This window comes from Emys orbicularis, chromosome 2, assembly GCF_028017835.1.
Source record: "Emys orbicularis isolate rEmyOrb1 chromosome 2, rEmyOrb1.hap1, whole genome shotgun sequence".
Lineage (NCBI taxonomy): Eukaryota > Metazoa > Chordata > Testudines > Emydidae > Emys > Emys orbicularis.
In genome coordinates this window covers 68,389,995-68,415,886 of record NC_088684.1, presented here as the reverse complement: position 1 = coordinate 68,415,886, position 25,892 = coordinate 68,389,995, and the positions used below count along the sequence as shown (strand labels likewise).

Sequence of the window (25,892 nt, the reverse complement as noted above, 5' to 3'; positions counted from 1 at the left end):
GTGTTAGTGCATTGATACTGTCAAGGCTGAATCCCCACTCTGTCACTTTGAGTGCAGAAGGAGGGGGCCCGCAAGGATTTGAAAAATTAATACTGGCCACTCCAGGCTTGTATTAAACTCCCAAAGTTACAGCTTTTCTTTGACCTTGGCTTGGTAAATGCTGCCACCACCCAAATGCAAAAAACCCCTTTGGACCCAGGAAGGAGCACTTGGGAATTCCTCCCTGTGGGATACCCTCAATCCCTTTTACCCCCCTCTCTGGGGAAGAGCTAAGAAAGAAAACAAAGGAAATTAGCTGTTGCTACCAGCTACTCCGACAACATGCACAAACCTCTTAGGACACCAAAAACCCAATCCTGTTCTTAAAAAAGGTGAATTTTATTAAAAACAAAAAAAAGAAAGAAAATGTACCTGGAACTTAGGCTTTTGCTAGATTTTAAAAGAGCAATTCCAAAAATTAAGCACCCAGAATAGCTTTCTTGGGGGTTCAGCTTAAAGGTTAGAAGCAAACAAAAGCATCTGGAGTTAGCACAGAGGAATCCACAAGCCAAATAAAGAAATAAACTTGATCGTATCTATCTAAACATTCCTAATTTACTTACATATTTGTGTGTGGGGGGTTCAAATAAGTAATTCTACGTATGATCTGATGAATTTTCATATCTGGTTCAAGCCTTACACAGCATTCCTGCTTATAGCATTGCTACTCCATCCCTCCAGCCCAGAGAACAACAGACAAAGGGAAAGTTTCTTTCCCAATTTTAAAAAGTTTTACCTTCCCATTGGCTCTTTTGGTCAGGTGCCCACTCCTTTTCTTTTACCTGGGCTTGTTAACCCTTTACAGGTAAAGCAAGCAGAGAACAGACACCAAGAGGGATTTTACAGCTAACTGGCTGGCTGGGTGTCCATAAGGGAGCTACCCCCTGCCCCCCTTCAGTTATCACAGATACTCACTAGGATTGCTTGTGTCGACCCAAAGTGTGGTGCATGATGGGTAGGATCCCAGTGTGCCATATGCCACCCTCTGGCGCAATGCCTTTTGGGGAATTTTCGCACTGCATTTTGGAGGACACACAAGTCATGCGGGGGGAGGAGGGGAGGGAGGGAGGATCTAGGAGCAAAGGGCCAAGATCCCAACATAAAACTTTCTCTGTCCCATAATGCCATTCTTAACCCATAATTTTCACACTTTAAAAAAAAATGCCATAAACCTATGCAGCACCTTTCGCTGTCTGCCATTTCTGACAGACGCATGGAGCCTGCACAGCCCTGCACTGTTATCATGAAATACAGCTGAACTTGCCTTGAACCGGGACACTGTGGTCTTGTTATATTACAACAGGGATCAGCAACCTTTGGTGCTGGCCACCGCTTCCTGCAGCCCCCATTGGCCTGGAGCGGCGAACCGCAGCCAGTGGGAGCCGCGATCGGCCGAACCTGTGGACGCAGCAGGTAAACAAACTGGCCCGGCCTGCCAGGGGGCTTACCCTGGCGAGCCGCATGCCAAAGGTTGCCAATCCCTGTATTACAAGTAATGTGTGCTTTGAGGAGCGCTAGGTATTCTGCACTATATGTTATCAAGCAATAAAGATGAATTTATTTCCAAACAACAACTTATTGCATACCAAAACCAGTGCAAAATAATCACGTGCAATTAAAAATAAACAATACAGTGCAAACTTAAAAAGTTACAGGACAGAACCTTAAAAATAAAATGGGAGAATCGTGCCATTTCAATCCCTTTCTGCCAAACATACAGCAACCATGGCTCTCACAGGTCAGTGTATGTGAAGTTGTGGTTTTCTTTGCTATCCCCCAGGGTGGCCTGCGTGGGATGTGGCTTATGATGCCATGTGGAATGTGTGCGTGGGGGGTGAAATGGAGCTCTCCATTGATTGTAAAGGGAGGCAAGCACATGACCGTTGGACCTGTAGGTCAACAAGAGCCTGCAGCATTTGTGTTTGCTGCCTGAGAAGCCCCATTATGTCCTGGTGCATCTCCCTCTGCTTTTCCCGCTGGGACTCCTGGGCCTTTCTCCTGTCCGTGCTTTCCTTCTCCAGGCTGTCTGCTATATTCACTCTCCAGGCCCTCTATTCACAATCGGACGCAGCACTGGCTTGCAGGATCTTGGTGAACACGTCTTCCCTAGTCCGCTTTTCTCCTTCTCCTCCTAAGGGTCAGGCATTCCATGGGTGTGGAGGGGGCACCCCTCAAAGCTGCAATGGCAGCAGCTACAGATAAAACACAGATGTATCATCGTATTTACAGTCACAACGGAGAGCATTTAAACAAGACAGGCTCTGCACAGCACTGCTCTCCAGCCACAGGCATGGTGAGTATGCTCTGCCACAGGTGAGGGCTGGGGAAATGAGGAGGAAATTGTTTGATTAAAACAAAATTTAGGCCTCTAGTTTCCATGGGCATGAGTATAGGCAACGGCACTGAGCAGTGGCACTATTTTCCACAGGCACTGGTGATTTTAGCGGATATCTCACTTCTGAGGGTCACAAGGGCACAGAGCACACAGGTGCCCAGTCTGTATGCCACTGACATGTTTACTGCAATGGTGCCTGCTGCAGTCATTGCAGAGTGGCATCAGAAAGCGTTCCACCAGAGGAAGAAATAAGGCAGCCATCCCTAGAAACCTTCAGGAGAGCACTGCAGGGTATCTCCATGAAAGTTTTATCAAGCTCACTCAGGAGAATATAAGGGACATCCCTACATGCATAAACAAATTGCTCCGCATGGTCCCACCACCTAATCCCACAGGGGAATGAAAAACAGATGGGGTAGAGTTGTTTGTATGAGTAAAACGATGAAAAGTAGATACCGGTGTCCCTGCTAACTTGGCGTTGGGCAGGAACCATTTCTACATTTAAACATTGTAAGGGAGACTTCATGCACACGCTTACCCAAGGTTTGCTCCTCTGGATTGAGCTTATCCATGCTTGGCTGGACTGGCTAGACTCTGGTGGAGGCTCAAAAAATCCTGGCTCACAGAATTAGCTGGACCGCCTCCCTCCTCCCCCTTCTCATGTCCCTCCTCCTTGCTGTTCAGAGCAGAAGTCTGTGTCTTGGGTTCCTCGAAGGTATGCATAGTGGTCTGCAGGATGCTGGTGGGATCGTGGCCACATACGGCTTGCAGCTCATTGTAAAAGCAGATCTGCGGCTGGGCACCAGACTGACTGTTGGCCCCTCTGGCCATGTGTTATGCCTGCCACAGCTCCTTCGCTTTCACGCAGCACTGGTACCCATCCCTGTTGTACCCCTTTGCCTGCCTCCCCCCGGCAATCTCTTCATAGATGTCCACATTTCTATGACTGGGCTGTAGCTGTGCCTGCACAGCCTCTTCTCCTCATAGGCCCAGGAGATCCAATACCTCCTGGCTACTCCAGGCAGGAGCACGTCTAGAGCAGTTGAACAGGTGCACACCACAAGGGAGAGTGGCTAGGTGTGCTCACCAAACTGGGCACTCAGGAAAAGGGGTGGCTTCCAGTCTGTGAGACTGCTACTTGAGGACCCTTAGGGTTGCCATAGGTTACACAGTGTCTACACTCAGCCTGTGTCTACCACAGTATGTCAACTATACCTCAACATTGTTTGGGGAGGTGGTGTTACTGTGTTGCCATAATGGGATACTTAGATTGCTGGGAGACAAATTTCAGTTTAGACACACACACAAATTGGTAGATGTAAGGTGACTTTCATTGACTTATTTCTGTAGCCTAGATTAGACCTGCCAAAGCCTTTAATTCTAAATCTGCAAGTTTTGTACAATTAGAAGTTAAATCACGTATGTTGCATTCTTTGTTTTTACTAGGTATTTTGTGAAAATAGACTTAATAACTTTTTTGGTTTTGGATAGTTAATTTAAACTATTAGCTCCCCAGTCACTCTTCTACTGAAGATTTAGATGCCATAACTGTGAAGTGATAAACATTTCCCACAGGATACTTTGAAGGAGAGCACATCACACAACCCACCTGGCTTTCACTCTTTGAGTAAAACTGTAAATCATCTGAGGTATGATTATGTAGCATTGGCCACCTATCCATATAAGCATACACCTTTTTGTATGAATATATAAGCATACACCTTTTTGCTGCAAAAACAAACAAACAAGCATTGATGCTCAAGTGAAATTTAGAACTTGATTAAAGTTTCTGGTCAAATGGTGCACTTCATCTCTGGGATAACCCTTATCTGGCAAAAATATGAAGTCTGACCACTAGGGCATCCAAGGTAGCTTTTGGCAACAGTTTTTTTCCTATAAGCCAGTTCTCGTTTAAGGTGAAATGTGACTCAGATTTGTGTTTCTCTGGTATGTTTAAAGTTTACTACCAGTGGGAACAAGTTTAAGCTCTGCAGCTGGTGGTCTACCCCTTCAGAAGGGTCACATTTACAGAAGAGGCTTTTGGTTTCATAACTAGAAGGCCATTGCAAAACACTGAGGACAGACCATTCTTCCTTCCTAAGTTTTAAATACATGGTTTCTTAATTATCTAAACTTTGGTATGTCTACATTGCACACTCTTTGGCACCCCACGCCCAGCACAGGTATAAATAGCAGTGTACATGATGAGGCACAGCTTAGGCAAGTAAAGACACTCCTGAACTCTGGGTATGTACCCTGCAGGGCTTCCTACTCCTCTAAGGAGAACCTTCCCATCTACACTGCTATTTTTAGCAGTGTAGTGTCCTGCTGTCGGGAGTCTTTCCCCACCGCGGGCAAAGGCTCCAGCAGCGGAGAGGCAGCAAAGAAATATAGTGCTCCCCACTACCACCCCCAGCAGGGCCTTTTACTGATATATGTAGCTACATACCAGTGTGGACACAGCCTGTTTTTCATCATTGCATGTAGCTACAATTACCTTACATGCTGTCGCAAGAGGTGTACAGCAGTGTTGCCTCTAATTTTTTACAGCTATGTGTGGAATGAATTTTGTTATGTGCACCAATATGGAGGTGATGTGTGGCGGGGGTGGGGCCGAGGGGTTTGGAGTGTGGGAGGGGGCTCAGGGCTGGGGCAGACGGTTGGGATGCGGGGGGGTGAGGGCTCTGGCTGGGGATGATGCAGGCTATGGGGTGGGGCCGGGGATGAGGGGTTTATGGTATAGGCTGCCCCAGGGCTGCGGTGGGGAGAGAGCACTCCCCCCAGCCCTCTCTCCCCAGTCGCGGCAGCTCTAGCAGGGCTAGATACCTTGATACCTTGCTGCGCAGCTTAGGGGAAACTTAGGTGTGCAGCACAGAGGTAGCATAAGAGAAATGAGGAGTGGCAGAGCTACTATAATGAATGAGATTAGTATAAATGATGCAAAGCCGATTCAGAGGAGCAAATAATAAGTTATTTAAACTTTTAAATTATTGCATGGTTGATAGTTTGTCCTTGTTGATTTTTACAGGTGTAGAATGATTCCATCCAATTTAACTTCCTCCACCACCACGCTCTGTAAGAATTTCTAACAAAGAAACTCATGTTAAACTATTTATTGCCAGTGGTTTGCTTTTAGTTGCCAGTCATCTCACCTGAAAGGATTTCTGAAGGCTCTTTCACTGCCACTCTTATTCAGTGTGTCTCTGTATCTCTTGTTTCAAGACAGCGTTAAGAGTTACAATATTTTAGACATAACTTTATATTTTTACCTTTTTATATTTGATAAATGACTCAGTCCTACTAAAAATATGGGCATTTATTTAGAAGTTAACATTTGTAATCAGACAAGCATGTACAATTGTTATCGGCCCATCTCTGGAAGGGATACATCTATAATCATTGGCTATTGGAATCTTTTCCACAGATGTTAATAGTAAATTGATTATTACCCTTCAGATGTATTTGATTAGTGAATCAACATCACAGGTATGGAAAATATTTTCAGTGTGTACAACTGCCACTTTACTTAATTTTATGAATGTGAATTTTAGTGCTCGTAAAAGATGCCGAACAGCTCAGGAAATTGAAAGTTAAATACTTCCAACCATCAACTGAACAGTAAAGGCAATGACAAAGATAAGCTTTCTCAGACAGCCCTCACAGCAATATTGTTCTGGAGGGGACTATCTTGAAAGCATGCAAAGTCAATTTAGCTTCCCAGCCCATTACACCCTGTTTCTTAACTGAGAATACCCATATAGGTGTCAATTGTGATTAGTTTGTGAAATGGATACCTATACTCATTCAATAAGGATAAGAGACTTTGACAGGCATCAGATCGAGGATAGCTATTCAGGGAATGAAGGAGAGACAGCTCGTGTTGGAAACTGTTGATTAAAACTGTTAATTAACAAAAGCATGAGGCACAGTTATACGGAAGGCAAGTTCTGTGCAGCTGAAACAGCAGGCCATTTTTTAAACTCTAAACTGGTCCATTAATTTAGAACTGCTAGTATTGGATATTTTCATTCTTTATTTTCAGTCCTTCTTCACTCGACCTCTGAAGTGGTCCATGAAGTGGAAGGCCCCAACGTAGTCTCCAAGGAGTATTCCCATTTTCACAGGCAAAATACTGAAGGAAAAAACACACCAGAGTATTTACATAGTCTTATAAATCACAGAAGTGATCCATGTGGCTAAGCCCAAGAATACAAAGTGTTACAGCTTCTAAAGTACAGTATTAACAGTCTTCAGAATGTATTTATGGGGTAGCAAGTATTCCCAGTGTACAGGGAGAAACTGAGGCAGCGATTCCCCAATATCAGAGCCAGGATTAGAACTCAGGAACCCAGTCACTAAATGGGCACATTCCTTTAGAACATACTGCCTCACTGTCCACATGATAATGTACATAAAGAAATTGAAATGAAAGACGTTCCCCAATCTGAGTGGGCCCAATTTCTCAATTTATTTTGGAAACTGTCAGTCTTAGGAATAATTATTTTTGTACTCAAGACCTCAGAAGCCAAACTTCTTCATATTAGCATAACCCATCTGTACAACAGGACTTGCAATTTTGTAGCGATACTTAACTCACTCAAGTCGTGGTAGAAGCTATAAAAATTATATATTTGTAATTGAAGTACAGGATTTTTGTTGAAACAGTTTTTTCACTCCTCCCTAAAAGTGTCTCATGCATGCTCACCTAGATGATCAGTGTCTCTAGAGTGTTTAGGATGAGACTATGAATAGATGTCTATTAGAAAGACAAGGGCAAATGAAGAGGGATATCGGGGGAGGAGGCTAGAGAAGCGAAGTTAGGAGGGAAAAAAATGTAAGCTGCCCTTCTCCCACCTCTGAAGCTATCTTTTCAGCAGCTGTTTATGTACTTCCTGCTACTTACAGAATCACTTTCTACTGTCAAAACCAAATTGGGAATGGTTACATTTAAAAAAAATAAAAATAGAAACATTGATTTTAAAATAGGCATTGGACCACTAACTGCTGCTGGGAGTGCGACCAGCCTTCAAATAATCCAGGAACTTAAAAAAAACGCCTAAACAACAAATATATTTTGAAAGCACTAAGGAAAAAGGTCTTCATAGCCTTCTCTGTTTTATCCTAGTTTATTTATTTATTTTTTTAAAAAGCAGTGGGATAATATTGCATCAAGTGTCCAGTAAAGTTAATAAGCTCCAACAGAAATAAGCCACAACAGAGCATACATTATTGGTATGCTCAGCATTCAAAACAGCACACACTACCTTTGGCCTTCGACATACCCAGGGTGTGCAAGCACTTCAGGGCAGAAGCAGCATTTGTGTGTGTTTATGAAATGCAGCACTGATCCTCACTGGGGCTTCTAGATGCTAGTATGATAGTTCTATTAATACACAGCAATATACATGCCTATGAAATTGCAGCAAATTGTGTTATCTGAAGCAAGGAAGATGATAATATTTCCAGAACCAGTTTGTTTCTGATACAGTAGTCCCTTTCTTTTCAAGGTCCTTCACAAATCCTTCTGAGATTCAAGTGGCTCCTCCCCACCCGCCTGCTATCCCTAATATTAGAAGTTATGTGCTACAGCCATCTTTGTTGACTGATTCTAGTCTCTGTGCTGTTACACGGGTTGTTCTGTGTCCCCATTTGTGCCTGCACTGCTTTAACGCATCTACTGTAGCAGTACTCTTGGCTCCCTTTGGCTTAAGTAGAGAGATTTAGAATCAAACTATGGGCCAAGATTTTAAAAAATAAAATAAAATGGGAGCCTAAATCTATATTTGGCCACCTAACTCAGTGGCCAGATTTTCAAGAATGTTGAGCATCCGGCAACTCCTACTGACCTGCATAAGTGCTCAATAGTATTACAAGGGCAGCCCTCTACACAGCCAAGAAGAAAACTCTGTTGCAGTTTTGCTCAGTCAACACTAACAACAGTTTCTCTTTAGAGATTATTTAAATATGTACAGCAATGGGAAAGTGTTCCTTACTGGGACTCTTCAGAGTCTGGTATAAGACATGTAGACATGCAAGTTATCCAAGACCACCACCTGAGGAAGCCTTCCTGTAGCAACAACTTATCTAAAACTTAAAAGCAACTTGAAACTCATGAAGGTAAATATCTAAGTAGGCTTAGACTTGACAGCCCAAGTAATCATTTGATATTGTAGCATGTAGAGTCCGTAATCATGCAACTAAACATAACGCATTTGACAGAAGAAAGACACAAACATGACAAGGAGAATCCCATCCTTACCTTTTCAGAAAACATAAAAAGTACATGCTTCGTGGCATCAGCAGAAGCACTTGCTCCCGTTGAATAGCACTCACAATTTTCTCAGCTGCATAGTTCGAATCTAGAATAGGAAGTAGACATGGCCACCTGGAAAAAGTCAACATATCGCTATTAATACGACATTGTCAAAACTTTCCCCTCTATGTTTCATCTGGATAACTTCAAATTTAGAACAAGACAGCTTCAAATTTAAAGTTGTGCTCCTTACAAAAGAATACCCCATTTTACAAAGATTTCGCCTCTAACTTAGAAGCAAACATTACAAAATTAAGTTCTGTTCATGGAATTGTATAACACCTGACAAATCAGTTTGAAAGTGGTGAACAGCCACTGTCTTGTTTTCACTTGGTATTGGTGCCTGTAAGCTCAATTCTTGCTATCTTCAAATCAAGCAAAGTTTTTATTTAGATAAGCCTATTCTGCTTCTACGTTTTCTGTGTTTAACATGCCATGAAAGGTTGAACTGACAATGACAAGCTACACTACTGAAGGTGTGAGATTTGGCAGCCAAATAGGAGACAGTTGAAGCTTTTGGCATCTAGGGAGAAGGTATGAGATTGTAAGAAAAGAAACACATAGTCTGTGTCCTCTCAAACAAGCCGCGAAGTAGTTAAATGTGTTGACAATTAAAGTGACACCATCACTAGGTTGTAGAGTTAATAATTTGAGTGTCAGTTTACATTTTTTTTCAGAGTTACTGTTTCAGGCTATTTGCAGAATCAGGAAGAGACACTTCATTGGATTACACTAGGTTGATATTTGGAAGAGTCATATTCTCGCCATAGGGGCTAGAAATGGAATTAAAAAGTCTTAGATTCTGCAGTCTGGCAATCATTGGGCTTTGTCTATGAGCCCTAAAAATGGCACAATGGAAAAAAACCTACCTTATAATAGTTTCAGATTATGCCATTTCTACTGATTACTAATTTCCTTTCATAAATCATGTATTTAATCAAACATTTTTGACCTGCCATATACTAATTACACACAAAACCCCAAAATTCACTCACTTGGTTTTACAACCATCAAACATTCCTGTGTTGATGAAGTAAGGACACACAATAGTGGTTTTAATGCCGGTTTTCCCTAGAGCCAGCATTTCTAAACCAACTGCTTCTGCAAAGCCCACTGCTGCAAATTTACTTGCACAATAATCTGTAGAGTGAAGAAAGATGAAGAGTTATTTATTGCAGCTAATTATTTTATTAAGAGAAAAATCTCTCAACTCTCGTAAACAACCTAACTACATGGTTTTAGTCCAGTGTCTCATGCTGAGTAAACCAAGCACAACTTCTGGCTGAGAAGAAAGTCTGGCAAAATTATGCTCTAACAAGAGTAGTTCGCATACTGTTAAAATAATTGTGCCTACAAATTTATCTTAATTGTGAGCTCAACTGCAAAAAGTGAGTGTAAGTTTATGAATTGTCACAATAACCTATAACAAATGCTGATGTGAATAGGTATGAAAGGGAGACAGAAAGACTAAGTTAGTTCATACAAAAAGGCTGAATGATATAATTCAAGGACAGTGTTAAGATTATGCTTGGTCAACAAAAAAAGTGTAGGACCAGAAATTAATGAACCCAAATTGGTGTGTCAAAAATTAGGCCTACTTGGTGAACAAAATAATGAAGGGGATGGCCTACTCTGCCATTGCTCTCTTTTGGGGTCCTTAAAAGAAAAGACTCCCCACCACCAATCAAAAGCCATCTGACAGACAGGAAGACAGGAAAGGGACAAACTTTACCATCATAGCTGCCACCTCGACTGTCTCCTAGGACAAAGAATCCTCCGTGACACCACTGGGCCTTTGTCGTTCTAATCCTGAGACAGCCCTTCCTGACTAGACTGGGCCAGAGAGAGGGATTCAGATGACTTTATCACCTCCACTGGCTCTGGGTAAACCCCAACCATCACCTAGTATGTGAGACTCCTCCCGCCCCCATCATGTGTCTTTTCCCTTCCTCACAATATTTCTTTTCTTTCACCTTCTGCGGCTAACAGTGGCTAAGCCAGCCATGCCTACATGTTTTGCAACACTGCTGTAAGCCTGTTATCAGAAAGGCAGCTAAAACCAAATGTCCTAAACGGCCAGATGCTGGTACAAGTTTGCCAGGTCTCAGTGTGGCTAGTAAGACGATGTGCCATGCCTGTGTTTTTCCAGCAGTAATGCTGTAAGTAAGAGTCAACACCAAAGGCACAGAAGCTTCATTTTCTATCTTTGCTGTTCTTCTCTCCCATTGTGTGTCCTGCTTCATCTTCTAAACAAGAGGATCAGACTTAGTAACAGCAGCAGCTCCAACCCTAGTCCATTTCAATTAGCATCTCCTTCCCCCCAGAAGGGTAGTTATCATCATCGTTAATACCATCTAAAATCTCAAATGAGGGGAGAGGATGAAGGGGTGGAAATTCCTTGTACAAACTCTCCAGCTAAAGGTAAAAAGCCACAGGATGTTATAATAAAATCCTTACTTAACACTTTATATTTCAAATGTTCTCTCCTTTCTCTGCCCACCCCCCACCCGGTCCTTTAATAAAAGGTGAAAAGAATTTTAATGGTGCTGAGAACCTAGGTCCCATTGAGGTCAGTGAGAGCCATTAAGTGTACAGGTGTCAGACCATTTTATTTAGATGGCTTGGCCTAAGAGCTGTAGTTGAAGAGTATAACCAAGACCATACCTTTAGATTCCACTTAGAATGATCTTGAATACACTAACCTGCTAGCCCATTGACTCCAATCAGTCCTGCTGAGCTTGCAATACTAACCAAGTGTCCATGGTTAGAGGCCATCATGGCTGGAAGGAAGGCTTTGTAAGTCTATGAAACACATTGAAACCCACACTTATAGTTAAACATTACTTAAAGTGATTTAATTGTGCAATTAGTTAGAGCATTACTATTGAAAAGGTGCCACCTATTAAGGAGACCTATTAAGTCTTAATGCTTCTCCCTCATTCTACAGAGGCTAATAAGATACATATTAGTTAGGACAGGAAGTATTTCCACTTTGTCTACTAACTGAATCCACCGAGGTGGCTCTCTAAGGACTCTCCAATATGTTTCCATAGTTTTCTTGATGTTGTAGTCATCCACTAGGGGGAGTCCGAAACTAGATTGCTGCCAGAGAAATTGCAATCACTAAAGTCCTGGGAAGCTGTAAGTTCCCTACACTTAGGAGCTCAGTACTGCAACATTTTCCAAGTAGGCTTCCATCTTAAAAATAGCAGCTGAGAAGGGAAAAGTGAACTCCTAATCTTTCTGCCATCACTTGCTGATTTCAGCTACCCATTCTGTGTCATTTCCACGTTTTCCAGCAAACAGAAACAGAGCAGCATATTTTAATTCACCATTCCTTTATTAGATTATAATTCACCTTCAGTGCTTTATTACAATATCAGTTCATCTCCTTCATAGCGATATGCAAATTAAATGACTAATTTAAGATAAAAGTCTTCAAATCAATCATGCCAGCATATGTCAGTCTGACATTTAAGACACCAAGTAAGAGTGCTTTAGAGGAACCACTCTAATAGTATCAGGGGGTAGCCGTGTTAGTCTGAATCTGTAAAAAGCAACAGAGGGTCCTGTGGCACCTTTAAGACTAACAGAAGTATTGGAGCATAAGCTTTCGTGGGTGAATGCCCACTTCATCAGATGCAAGTCTGTGGGTGAATGCCCACTTGCGTCTGATGAAGTGGGCATTCACCCATAAAAGCTTATGCTCCAATACTTCTGTTAGTCTTAAAGGTGCCACAGGACCCTCTGTTGCACTCTAATAGTGCAAGTTCCCAGCAGCAAACAGGTGATAGGATGCAATCAGAACAAGTTCTGACCCAACCCATGGCAGCACCTGAACCAGGCTCTTTTCTGCTAATGGTTGATGAAGTAGCCAGTTTATGGCAGCTTTGGCAGCCCTGCTCTGAGTCAGTTCATATCAAAGGCTATAGCACCAGACTGCCCACAATAACAGTACTTTTCAGCTTTACATTTCCCAGAAGTATCTCTTAATATCAGGCAACCAATACTGGGGGGGAGGGGGGGGGAATCTCACATTTTATTGCTTCGTTAGGCAGAAGTGATTGCCCACACAAGGGGCTAAACACATCCCTTAACTCTCTCCCACAAACTTTCTGTGGGCCACCTCCCCATCCCCTCTGTTTCTGGAACTCACAAACAAATGTCATTGAGTTGCGTGTAGGGCCTTACAAGATCAACCAGTTAAACAGCAATTATGTAAGAGATTTCCCCCCTTATTTCCAAAACAGACTTAAGTGCCAATATTCTTTCACAGTTCCCTATAAAAAAAGAATATCTGTATATTACCCAGAAGTGTGCCATGGTGTTCACCTCCATGGTTTTCTCCACAAGTGAATCTGGGGAATCAATGAACTTCTTTCCAGTTACAATACCAGCATTGTTGATTAGGATACTAACATCACCAACTTCTTTTTTAACCTAAAGGCAGGCAACCAAATCAAGATGTTATTCCATAGCCAAAACAAAGGAAGTATGTTTAGTTATACGTTTATATTACAGGAAGTTGCAACATTGCTAATTTTACAAGGCTAGATAGTGAGAAAGCAATTCATAAGACTGAAGTCTGTTCACTCTGCAACTTTTCCCTTTAGTCAAGTGTTAGAACTCTGCAGACAACAACTTTACAGGTCTGTAATTTAAATGTAACCTGCTAAGGGGAAATATTGGGCTTTATTTAATAAAAAGCCACCCACACTTTATATACCATAAAGATGGCAGAAAAACCATGATGCCATGAGAGCTAGCGTAAATGGTCATCACAAAAAGCCAATGAGTTTGGAAGAGGGGAAGCTTTTAGTCAGACTTCACAGAAGTTAAACAAAATTTGAATATTTTGAATAAAGGAAACCTTTGTCATATTTCTAATACCTTCAATTAAGGTATTATGAGCTCACAAACAGATATATTCAACCTCCCCAGAGACAGTGAGGCCCTGATAAGCCTCTTAGGATATGTCTACACAGCAAAGAAAAACCTGTAGCTGACCCGTGACAACAGATTTGGGCTGCCCATGTCCAGAAGTCTATACAGCAATGAAACAGCCCTGCAGCCTGAGCCTGAGTTGGCTGGCATGGGCCAGCTACTTTGTTGTTGTGTAGACATACCTTTATGGCTTGCAGATGGTGGGGCATAAGGATTCCCCAACAAACTTTTTAAGGATTTTGTAGGAGATAGGAGAACCCTCTGTGGCTTCTCCAAAGATCGCAAGATTTTCTTGGTCTTCTAAAGATTTTTGTGTAACTAACATTTTTGAAAAGTAATGTGATAGTTATGGCAGTTTCCTGCAATATCCTGGACAAATCTTTACTGACTTAAGGCCTTGTCTACACTACTAAGTTTTGTCGGCAAAAGCTGCCTTTTGCCGACAAAACAGGGGAGGCATACGCACTACAAAGCTACTTTTTGGGGCAAAACTCTGATATTTTGCCGACAAAATAAAACCACCTCAACGAGAGGCATACAGCTTTTTGCAGAAAAGTTAAAGCGACAAAGCATCAGTGTAGACACTGCTGTACATTATGTCGACATAACTGGCTTCCCCCAGTATCCCACAATGCCTGCTGTGACCGCTCTGCTCACTGTTTTGATCTCTGCTGCCCTGCAGGCATGCACCCCTCCCCTTTCAAAGCTCCAGGAAGTATCTGACAGCCGAGTGTGTTGCTCCATTCTGGGAACAAAGAGCAAATCGTTAAGGTGGAATGCTCCTGTTCTGCCCGGCACCAGGAACACAGCAGCAGGCAGACTGCTGCTGCAGGGGACGACTGCTGTGCTGCTTTGACATTCCTCAGCATGGAGAGCTCACAGAGCTGCTCAGGATGCTGCTCCAGGCAGCTGAAGAGGCTGTGGGAGAATGGGAGGGAATCACAGAACTATAAAAAGAACAGGAGTACTTGTGGCACCTTAGAGACTAACAAATTTATTAGAGCATAAGCTTTCGTGGGCTACAACCCACTTCTTCGGATCCGAGAGAGGGGTTTCCAACCACAAGAGAGAGACTATATAAGCCCCTGGAAACCTCTCAATTTTGTCTTCAGCTGGCTCAAGAGATAGCCTCTCCACCCCACAGAGATGCCTGAAAGAAGTTGGAACAAAGGACAGTAATTACAGGGGTGTGAATGATTGCTGGACCCAGACTAGGAGGAAGTCTAGTCCATAAAAGAAGCTTACTGGAACATTTCTGAGGTTGAGGTTTACCTGCATTTAGTTTCTTACTGTATTAGGCTTAGACTTGCGTGTTTTTGTTTTATTTTGCTTGGTAATTTACTTTGTTCTGTCTGTCATTACTTGGAACCACTTAAATCCTACTTTTTATATTTAATAAAATCACTTTTTACTTATTAATTAACCCAGAACAAGTATTCATTCCTGGGGGAGCAAACAGCTGTGCATCTCTCTCTATCAGTGTTATAGAGGGCGAACAATTTATGAGTTTACCCTCTATAAGCTTTATACAGTGTAAAACTGATTTATTTAGGGTTTGGATCCCACTGGGAACTGGGTATTGGAGACAGGAGCACTTCTTAAGCTGTTTTCAGTTAAGCCTGCAGCTTTTGCGGGATGTGGTTCAGACCTGGGTCTGTGTTTGTAGCAGGCTAGTGTGTCTGGCACAACCAGGCAAGGTACTGAAGTCCCAAGCTGGAAGGGAAAACGGGCTCAGAGTAGTCCCAGCACATCAGGTGGCAGTCCCAAGGGGATTTCAGGCATTACCTGAATTCTTAAATGCATAATCATGTAATCTTTACGGTGTCTTAACATGAAATGTGTGAAGATAGGTAATGTACACAGCACTGGATTAATATGGAATGAGTGACATGAACTCTGGACTCATGAACTCTGTTCAACGACATCTAGGTAAGAGATCAGTGCTTTATGATCAGACAGTATTTTATGGGATAAAAAAAGAAACATGAACATGTAATATTTTACCTGATCTGCCACTCTGTAGATCTCTTGCCTTTTGCTGCAGTCACACAAGTAAGCATGCACTCTCACGGCTCCATTTTCTCTAGCTAGTTTACTTGTTTCCTTGTTACCTTCTTGATTAATGTCCCAGAGAACAAGGGTGACTCCAAGGCGGGCAAATTTTAATGCTAGAAGTCTTCCAATTCCACTTCCGGCTCCTGTTATAAGTACTATTTCACCAGCAACACTCTTCTTTCGCACAGGAACAAACAACAACACTAGAGATTCTAACAGGAAATATATTGAGAGCACCAGGACTTTGAGTGTTTCCAGGAAGAAGTTCATCTTGCAGAAGATATTTCAAACACCTGCTAATGATGAATATTTACCATTTAGAACAAAACAGCAACAGTGAAACTTCAAATATTTTAGAATTGAAAAAAAATATTGCTAAATATAGCCCTTCTATGAATACATACAACTGTGGAAACTATTAAAGAATAATAGGTAGGGCCCTACCAAATTCATTATCCATTCTGGTCAATCTAATGGCCATAGGACTTGAAAATTGGCAAATTTCATGTTTTCAGATATTTAAATCTGAAATTTCATAGTGTTGTAACTGTGGGTGTCCCAACCCAACACGGGGCAGGTGGGGGTTGCAAACCTCTTGTAGGGGGGTTGTGGGATTGCCATCCTCACTTCTGTGCTGCCTTTGAAGTTGGGCTCTGAAGGCAGCAGCCGCAGAAGTTTCCCGGAGGTGGAGGTGGGTCTGATCTCACCCATCCTGCTGGGAGTGCCCCAGCAAGGGGCTGCTAGTCCCGACCGGGCTGGGGAGGGACAGGACTTCCTTTTCCTCTGCACGGCTGCTCTTGCTACCTCTCCTGGCTACAGAAAGTTCCACACCGCCCCACCCACTTCCTGCCCCGAGAGATCTTCAGCTGTGGGGGGGGAAGTCACAGTACAGTGTGCGCTCCCCCTTCTTCCAGATGCAATTATTAGCTTGTTTCAGTCATGTGAACTTGACAGGATTTATTGACTCTTTACAGCAGCAAACAACACTAGCAAGTGAAAAAATATGTCGGCATGGACCATCCAGCAACTGTGTCTTTCTTCACTCCCTGTCTCTGCGCTGAAAACACTGTCCATGTTTAGACATGTTTCTCTGTGCATCCACAGAGTTCACTGGAATTGTCAGTGCCAAGCTAACCTTGCGAGGTGGGAGATTCTGCCTTCCACTGAGTTCCAAAACTGTAGCACAGGCAAACTACAGTCCACTTCTTTCGTAATATTTTTGTAAGCAGGAATCTCTAGCCTAGAATTCTTGTCAAAGCCAGGAATTGCATTAAGCAAGGTTAAATCCATCAACAGGTGCATTTGTGCAGATTCGCATATACGCACAGCTTTTAGGAACCCCGCTGCCGGTTGTTGAAACTTTTGAGCCATTTTTCCTGCATCGCCTGACTCTTCCCTGTAGCAGTAGTATTGTCTGAGCTTCTTTGCCATGCAAGAAAACGCCTGCTGAGCACGGGCATTTAATTCAGCATTGTCAGAGTGATTTTCGTTTGACTGTGCTTCAGTCCAGAATAGTACATCCATTACTTTGTTGTACGTTTGGTGTAGGGTGACCAGATCGCAAGAGTGAAATATCTGGACACATTGGGGGAGCGGGCGGGGGGAATGGGGAGAGGACGACAACGACAGACACAGGTGCACAGACCCATGAGAGGGGGCCCTAGGGAGCTGCGAGAGGGGTTGTACGGCCCCTGCTGCAGCCCGCACCACAAGCCACAGCGCAAGGACACCTACTGAATTCAATGAGAATTTTGCATGTGAATTGATGTACCTAGTTCTGAGATTATAAAGCCAGAAGGGATCCGGTGATCACCTGGTCTCACCGCCTGTATAGCACAGACATAGAACTTTCCCAAAATAATTCCTAGAGGATAGCTTTTAGAAAAAGCTTTTAGAAAAACACCATGACCCTTAGTATATTGTTAATCGTTAATTACTCTCACCATTGAAAAGGTATGCCTTATATCCAGTCTGAATTTGTCTAGCTGCAACTTCCAACCGTTGGCTCATGCTCTACCTTTCTCTGCTAGACTGAAGTGCCCATTATTAACTATTTGTTCCCCATGTAGATACTTACAGTCTATAACCAAGTCACTTCTTAACCTTCTTTTTGTTAAGCTAAATAGATTGAGGTCCTTGAGTCGATCACTATAAGGCATGTTTTATAATCCTTTAATCAGTCTTGTGACTCTTCTCTGAACACTCTCCAATTTATCAATATCCTTCTTAAATTGTGCACACCAGAACTGGACACAGTATTCCAGCAGTGGTTGCACCAGGGCCAAATACAGAGATAAAGTAACCTCTCTACGCCTGTTTGAGATTCCCATATTTAGACATCTGGTCACCCTATTTCTGTATGCATTTCCCCAGGTTTTTTTGTAAAAATCAAAACTGAACTGCCCCAGAAATTCTGTCATGTGGAATCATCGTGAAACTCGCATGGCTCCAACCCTGCTGATGAACCTTTAGATCCACTGCACAGACTTCTGCCACTTGAGCTAATGGAGTAAGTGATGGCAGAGGCAGTAGGTTGTCATCCTATATGTGATGGATCAGCTTTATAGGGGGATGAGACACTTTTTTTGCCACTGGGTTTCACAGATATCTGCTGACAGAAGAGGAACTGTGAAACTCAGGAATCCTGGGTCTATTCCAGGCTCCTGAACGGAGTGGTCTCTAGTAGTCAAAGACCCTTCTTCCCCATCCCCTCCAGTCTATGTCTATCCTATTGCTGTCTATCCTGCCCCAGCTCCTCATCTGATTTCAACTACCCCCACTACCGCTCTGGATTCCTTGTCCCAGTTTCCTGGTCCTGTCTCACTCTCCTCTCTCCCCGCCCCCATCCCTCAGATGGGATGTTCGTTCCAGACTGGCAAAATTATAAGGCTTCCCAACATTTCAACACTTCCCATTCTAAATTTTCAGTTGCTTAACTATAGGCTAGCTCTGCCTACAACAAAGCATATTCAGAACCTCTGATTAAAGGGATTATAAGTGTAGCAACCTCCATCATAGCTGGTCACCAAAGATTGAACCCGAGCCATCCAGACTTAAAAGCATGAGCTTCTACTACTTGAGTTCAAGATATAACTCCCTTAGCTGGTAGCTATACAGTTATCCTCTAAAAATCTACCAGAGGAGGGCACAAAACACATGTTGGACAGTGAATTACAAAAGTGCCAAATATTATTATTAGTCCTGCAATACTTTTCACAATGAACATCAGCGGGGGATAAACTGGGAGTTTAAGAATATTTGGAAAACAATTTTAGAACAACATCTAGTGCTGTGGTTTAAAAGAAAAAAAACCTGTTAAAACTCATAACTTAGCAGCATTCAGTGTTTGGAAAAAAAAAAAAAAACTTCTTCTAGGAGCTATGGGATATAAGTTAAGAATGTTGAAACAGGAAGATGTTATGCTTAGTTACCACTTGGGCAAGGCGGCATGCTATGTAATACTTGCAAGATTTCACTGTAATGTTTTACAATATATAGCAGCGCAATGCTGATTCCATTGATATTGTTGAGCAATTCATGCTGATTTTATTTCAGCCCACATCTTAATAGTTTTGAATACTGTAGATCACAATTTTCAGCTCAGTTGGTCGGAACATGCAGAGCTTTAAACCTGCTATGCTCTAAACTGTATATTAACTACAATTTTATAAACCTGCATGTCAGAGAACTGTGTGCCACTACTACTAGATAGTGGCACAAGACAATTCAGTGTGAATCACAGAAATGTAGGACTGGAAGGGATATCAAGGGATATCAACAGGTCATCTAGTCAAACTCCTCCATGCGGGCCGAGGGACTTACTGGCCGCCGCTTCCAGCAGCTCCCATTGGCCTGGAGCAGCAAACCGCGGCCACTGGTAGTTGCGATTGGCCGAACCTATGGACGCGGCAGGTAAACAAACTGGCCCGGCCCGCCAGGTGCTTTCCCTGCACAAGCAGCGGAACAAGTTTGGGAACCACTGCTCTAGACTGTTCTCAGTGGTACCAGATGACAGAACAAGGAGTAATGGTCTCAAGTTGCAGTGGCGGAGGTTGAGGTTGGATATTAGGAAAAACTTTTTCACTAGGAGGGTGGTGAAGCACTGGAATGGGTTACCTAGGGAGGTGGTGGAATCTCCTTCCGTAGAGGTTTTTAAGGTCAGGCTTGACAAAGCCCTGGCTGGGATGATTTAGTTGGGGATTGGTCCTGCTTTGAGTAGGGGGTTGGACTAGATGACCTCCTGAGTCCCTTCCAACCCTGATATTCTATGTAAGTTGCATTGTGGCTTATGAAAGCAGATACTTTGTCAAAGTTTGCACAATATTTTGAAATTATTTCAATTATCACTTGAGAAACTGTAGTGTAGTTAACAGCATCCAAGTAAACGCAATCGGTGAGCTCTGTTCTTAACTTTCATGTCTGTACATCTTTGGCCTTGTCAGAAATAAAATCAAACAGAACATGCAGTACATAGTTCTCTTGCTCACCTATGGACTCATCCAAAATAACTCCAAAAGACTGACATGAGTTAATTTGAGACTTCATCTCCTCAAAATGTGTAGCAAAAACCTGTGAAAGGTAGTCCTGTTGTAGCTTATTCGTAGTTGGTAAGCAACTGGCATTTTGTACATTCCACTGAATTAGCTCATGCAGCTTTTGGTGATCAAGTTTTTTCAATGGTATATTAGCACATTCAAATGCATCCACAAATTCCATTCTAGCTAAATGATGGGTCTCAGAGCTGTCATCTGCTTAAAAAGCAATGAAGTTGTTTTTTGTATTTGTAACTTTTTGTTTATCAGCCATGCACTATCCACAGCCCTCTTTCTGCTTCAATAGGTTTCCGAGTCTATGTGGCGCTGAACCCTTGCTCAATGTGTGTAATCCAACGAAACATTGCAACTTCGACAAAATAGTTTGTCACCACTGGCATGTAGAATTTGGCTTCCAAATTCTTTCACACGATCCTCTGCACTAATGATTTCAGAGGTTTTTCATTTACTTTGGACACTCATTTTACACTTGTAATTTCAGTTGTCTTCTGGTAGGCTGCCAAGAGAGATCACTGCACTACAAAAACATCCCAATGTCCATATCTACCAATCTGTGAGTTGAGCCATGAGTGTGATGCGCTGCTGTAAAGTGTCAATCAAAAAATTCTGTCAAGTTCTTCACCTTTCTTTTTGTTTTTATTGAAACAAGCTAATAAGTGCATCTGGAAGGGGGGGCAGGGCAGTTCCCTGGACAATGACCCCTCCTGCGACTGTGAAGCAATGGGGACAGGAAGCGAGTAAGGGAGAGGGGGTGCAGAGCTATCTGCAGCCTGGAGAGGTGGCCATGCAGGGGAAGGACAAATCCTGTCCCTCCACAGCCTGGGCAGGACTTGCAGCTAGGAGCCCCCATCTGGGGCGCTCTCAGCAGCATGGGGCTGTTCAGATTTCATGGGGAGGGACTTATTTCGTGGTCCGTGACATGTTTTTCATGCCCATGAAATTGGTAGGGCCCTAGTGATAGGGCCCGATAAGCAGGTATTCACAATTCCCCTAATCAGTTCATTTACATATGCATACTTTTCATTGATTAGCACTGTAATGCTATTTATTTTATGCAAGACATCTTAATAGGCATTTGTATATTTATTTTCTATTTACATTTCTACTAGTGTGTATTTTTATATTAGTGTGTCTTAGATGTAGTGTGACAATTCCAAAATGGAATTATAGCTGGGCCAACAATTAATAGCTCACATCCTCCTTTTTAAATCAACCATGGAGAAAACATTCCTGGAAGACAGGCTTCTGCATTGAATAGGTCAGGGATTGGCAACCTTTGGCATGCGGCCCGCCAGGGTAAGCACCCTGGTAGGCTGGGCCGGTTTGTTTACCTGCCGTGCCCACAGGTTCGGCCGATCGTGGCTCCCACTGGCCGCAGTTCGCCGCTCCAGGCCAATGGGGGCGGCGGGAAGCGGCAGCCAACACATCCCTCGGCCCGCGCCGCTTCCCGCCACCCGATTGGCCTGGAGCAGCGAACCGCAACCAGTGGGAGCCGCGATCGGCCGAACCTTCGGACGCGACAGGTAAACAAACCACCCAGCCCACCAAGGTGCTTACCCTGGTGGGCCGCGTGCCAAAAGTTGCCGATCCCTGGAATAGGTAGTTCCTTCTTGTCGAGGTACTGTATCCAGGGCTAAAGCATAAAGCTTGCTCTACTTGCAAACTGTTAGCATAGAGGACTTCAGAAAACAACCTATTTTTATAAACTCACCAAAACACTTGAGAAAAATGAGATACTTACGTGGCTCACATGACAATAACTTTATCATCTCTGCTGGCTTTTTGCAGGTGAGCTACAATGTAAAAACTGTTTGTATCCCTTACAATGTATATCCAAACCAAACCTTTCCTTAAAATTAAAAGGTCTACTTTGTGTTAACCAAACATGCAGTAGAAATACTAGTGTCTGACTTGCGCCCCAACTCCACAAAGTCTCAAGTGTGCTTAACTTTATGCACTGTACTGAATGCAGTTAAGCATATGCTTAAGTCTTTGTGGGATTACAACTTTATTTCACCTTCCATGAACATATGGAATATGATTTTAATCACAGCAGGATGCTGAAATCTAGCTCTGCAACTGTAGCCTTAAGAATCAATATTTTACCTTCCTCGGGTGAAGGTTCAGTGTACTGGGCTCAGAGATCAACTTTCAGCACTGAGACTACGTTTTTAAATTTAGGTCACTCCTCATTTGTGTTGCAAACTGCATATAATTTATTTTAGTTCAAGACTGCATGTACATTAGAAGCTGGGTAGAGGTTCCTTTGAGAAATTGGACCATGATGTTGGTGTACCAAAAAGACAAAGGTTTCCAGAGTCCTACATGAACCCCTCTCTCCACCCCCAAAAATTAAAGCACTTCATTTATTGAACACTGCTATGTATACAGACAGCGGTGGTATACAAATAGTTACTGATAAAACTACTCGGATTCTGGATTCTTTGAGAAAAGTTCAGTGAAATTTAGCAAGTTGATGCTCTCAAATTGGTGCGGCGTGTGGTGACCGCACCATAACAACTCTTACTCAGGAACCAATCCATGCAACAAACCTCGATGCCAACTCTGCCCACATATCTACACCAGCGACACCATCACAGGACCTAACCAGCTCAGCTACAACATCACCGGCTCATTCACCTGCACATCCACCAATGTTATATACGCCATCATGTGCCAGCAATGCCCCTCTGCTATGTACATCAGCCAAACTGGACAGTCACTACGTAAAAGGATAAATGGACACAAGTCAGATATTAGGAATGGCAATATACAAAAACCTGTAGGAGAACACTTCAACCTCCCTGGCCACACAATAACAGATGTAAAGGTAGCCATCTTATAGCAAAAAAACTTCAGGACCAGACTTCAAAGAGAAACTGCTGAGCTTCAGTTCATTTGCAAATTTGACACCATCAGATCAGGATTAAACAAAGACTGTGAATGGCTAGCCAACTACAAAAGCAGTTTCTCCTCCCTTGGTGTTCACATCTCAACTTCTAGAAGAGGGCCTCACCCTCCCTGACTGAACTAACCTCGTTATCTCCAAACTGATTCTTGCCTGCATATTTATACCTGCCTCTGGAAATTTCCATTACATGCGTCTGATGAAGTGGATATTCACCCACAAAAGCTTATGCTCCAATACATCTGTTAGTTTTTAAGGTGCCACAGGACTCTTTGTTGCTTTGAACACACATTGTATTTTTTACACAAAACCTTTGATAAGCATAGCTTTCAATTCTCCAAGAATCAGATGGATGATCTTTGCTTTTATAGTGTGGTAGAAAGATAGTAGGGTGGTGTTTTTATGTTTTTTAAAACCTAAGAAGAGTGATTTCTACCGTAGTCACATAGGCTTTTTGGTGTTCATTAGACTAATTTAGCAGTTTAAAATAGGTATCTCATACCTACAACAAACATTTGTGCTGGAGGAAATGTTGGCATTAACCGCAAGCTTCATACGTTTGCCACCTTTGAAAACCTTTCATCCCCCACCTTGTTCATCATTTAGCTCCCCAAATACACATAGCACCAGCACATAAGAGCTGTGAACACTAAATTTTAGGTGGGTCCCAGCTAGTTAATTAGATTATGTATACACCAGAGAATCAGAGAAGTAGAAGCTGAACCAGCTGGACAGAAGCAGATTAAGCATAAACTAGTTCAACTGCATCCAAGGTGGATATGCCAATATTGGTTAAAAAGCACAGCACCTTTTGCCCCACTTGTAGAACACTAGTGCTTCTTCCTGAATCCCATCAACTGCATTGTACCTAATCCACAACTCCTAGCATTAGTCCCAGGAAAAGTGGATTTTGAGATATTTTGGAAGGCCAATGCTGTCTTGGGCGACAGTAGAGAGGACGAGTGGAACCAGGTGAGCTAGTTCACATTCTACCTGACACTTAAATGGTTCAGACACAACAGGTCTTTAGACCTGCTAAATGCAATTCTGACATTACATGCATGCAATTGCTGGGAGATTTTCTGCCCAGCTGTGAGGCACTGTCCAAGCATTGCACGGGTTAGACAGGTGCGGAGAACTGGGAATTTCTCCAGGGGTGATAAGACTGTAGAGAAGAAGATCTCCTACCTTTACTGGTATCAAGTAGTTAGAATGTAGCCACCAGAATCCTCTTCCACTGAGCCCTTACCAGCTTCTCATCCCCCACCTTGCCCCTCCCTTTCCAAAACACAACCAAGCTGCCAACCTCAAGGCTTGTTTTGCCAGACCAACACCTCTAGCTCTACAGTGCAAGAAACCCCGGATAACCCCTCAACAAAGAGCCCACGGTTAGAACTCGAGATTGGGGTCCCTCCACTCTCCCCCGCCCCCAGGGGCAACTCTTCACAAACGGGGGGCAGCAAGTTCTCAGCCCGTCTAGACACACAACTCAGGGCCACTAATCTGCATTAAAAGGCGACTCGTCGTCAAGATCTCTCCCCGGCGGGTGCCCCGCACTCCGGGCTGCGCTGGGCCGGTTTCCTTTCTGCAGCCGCAGCCTCTTCTCCCGGCCTGGGCCAGCGCCCTCCCGTCAGCACAGCCTAGCAGCCGAGGGGAGAGACGCGAGCTAAGGCGCCGGCCACCGCTAGAGGCAAAGCGGCGCGGGCCCCGGGACACCCACGCGCTGGGACCCCGGAGAGGCGCCTTGCTCCCCCTGCAGCGCCCGCAGGACGGGCAGAGCCGCGGCCCTCGGGCTCCGCTGCTGACGCAACTCCCCGGCACGTGCCCCCGGCAGCCGTCCCGCTGAACTCCCTTCCCCCACTTTCCGGCGGCGCTTACGCCTGTGCGGCCACCGAGCGTTCCCCGGGAGCGGGCACCAGGGCGCGATGGCGTAGCGGCGCCTACCTCCAGCTCTGGTCCGTTCCCTCCTCCGCGCTGAAGAAGCTGGGGAGGCGGGCTGGGAGCTCACACAGAGGAACTGGGTGGGGAGGGGAGGATTGTAAAGCTGGACATGAGGCGGTTCCAAAGGGCGACCAGATAGCAACTGTGAACAAATGGGACAGGGAGTGGGGGGTAATCGGAGTCTATATGTAAGGGGACTGTTGCCCGCTTACTAACACTCAGTGGGGGTGTTTTGGTTGGCTAGCTCCCAGAACCGAAAGAAAGGGGAAGAGTCAATGGGAAATCAGGACCCTGAGACTGACAGTCCCCAGGAACAATGGAGAGAGGCCAATGCTCCAGGTCAGCCTGATTGACAGGGTGGGCAGGCTAATCAGGGAGTCAGGAGGCCAGGGTGGGTCCTGTCCTCCCTGTGAGCTGGAATTGCCTGGGTCAGACAGAGTGGGGCCGAGTTAAGGAGAGAGCAGGGGTCCAAGCTGAGCTGGGGAGCAGAGCTAGAGCCAGAGACACAGCCCAGGGAGAGCAGATCCTGTGCTGGGAGCAGAGCTGCAGCCACAGGGCTGGAGGCAGAGAAGCAGCATCAGTGCTGAGGTAGAGTGGAGCTGGAGCCAGCCAAGGGGGTACCCTGGGCAAAGGGTCCAGTGCAGAAAGACACCTCCAGCCAGGGGTGGCGGGTTTGTAGAAATTTTGGTGGTGCCCAGAACCTGTCCCTGCCCAAACTTTGCTCCCCACCAGCCCAAGGCTCTGGGAGGGAGTTTGGTTGGGGGAGGAGGTCTGGGGTGCAGGCCCTAGGCTGGGGCAGGGGAT

The 25,892-nt window shown here is 44.1% G+C and overlaps 1 protein-coding gene across 1 annotated transcript; it reads right to left on the bottom strand.

Annotated features, from left to right (window-relative positions):
- Positions 1-5,672: 5,672 nt before the first annotated feature.
- On the bottom strand, positions 5,673-24,397 carry LOC135874201 (epidermal retinol dehydrogenase 2-like). The gene is made up of 8 exons (XM_065398958.1): positions 24,336-24,397; positions 22,880-22,961; positions 15,636-15,979; positions 12,996-13,127; positions 11,390-11,489; positions 9,683-9,827; positions 8,634-8,759; positions 5,673-6,506 (listed from the first exon to the last, which is right to left on the bottom strand). Exons 3-8 carry the CDS (start codon positions 15,954-15,956, stop codon positions 6,413-6,415), a joined length of 918 nt encoding a protein of 305 aa, XP_065255030.1. The 5' UTR covers positions 15,957-15,979; positions 22,880-22,961; positions 24,336-24,397; the 3' UTR covers positions 5,673-6,412.
- Between the last annotated feature and the right edge of the window lie 1,495 nt (positions 24,398-25,892).

Bases quoted from the DNA above. Each gene is read 5' to 3' on its own strand.
- LOC135874201 (XM_065398958.1), bottom strand. From the start codon at position 15,956: ATGAACTTCTTCCTGGAAACACTCAAAGTCCTGGTGCTCTCAATATAT. The intron at 13,128-15,635 runs GTAAAATATTAC...GCCTGCCTTTAG, and splicing joins TCTACAGAGTGGCAGATCAG to GTTAAAAAAGAAGTTGGTGA. The intron at 11,490-12,995 runs GTAATATACAGA...TGTGTTTCATAG, and splicing joins ACACCATGGCACACTTCTGG to ACTTACAAAGCCTTCCTTCC.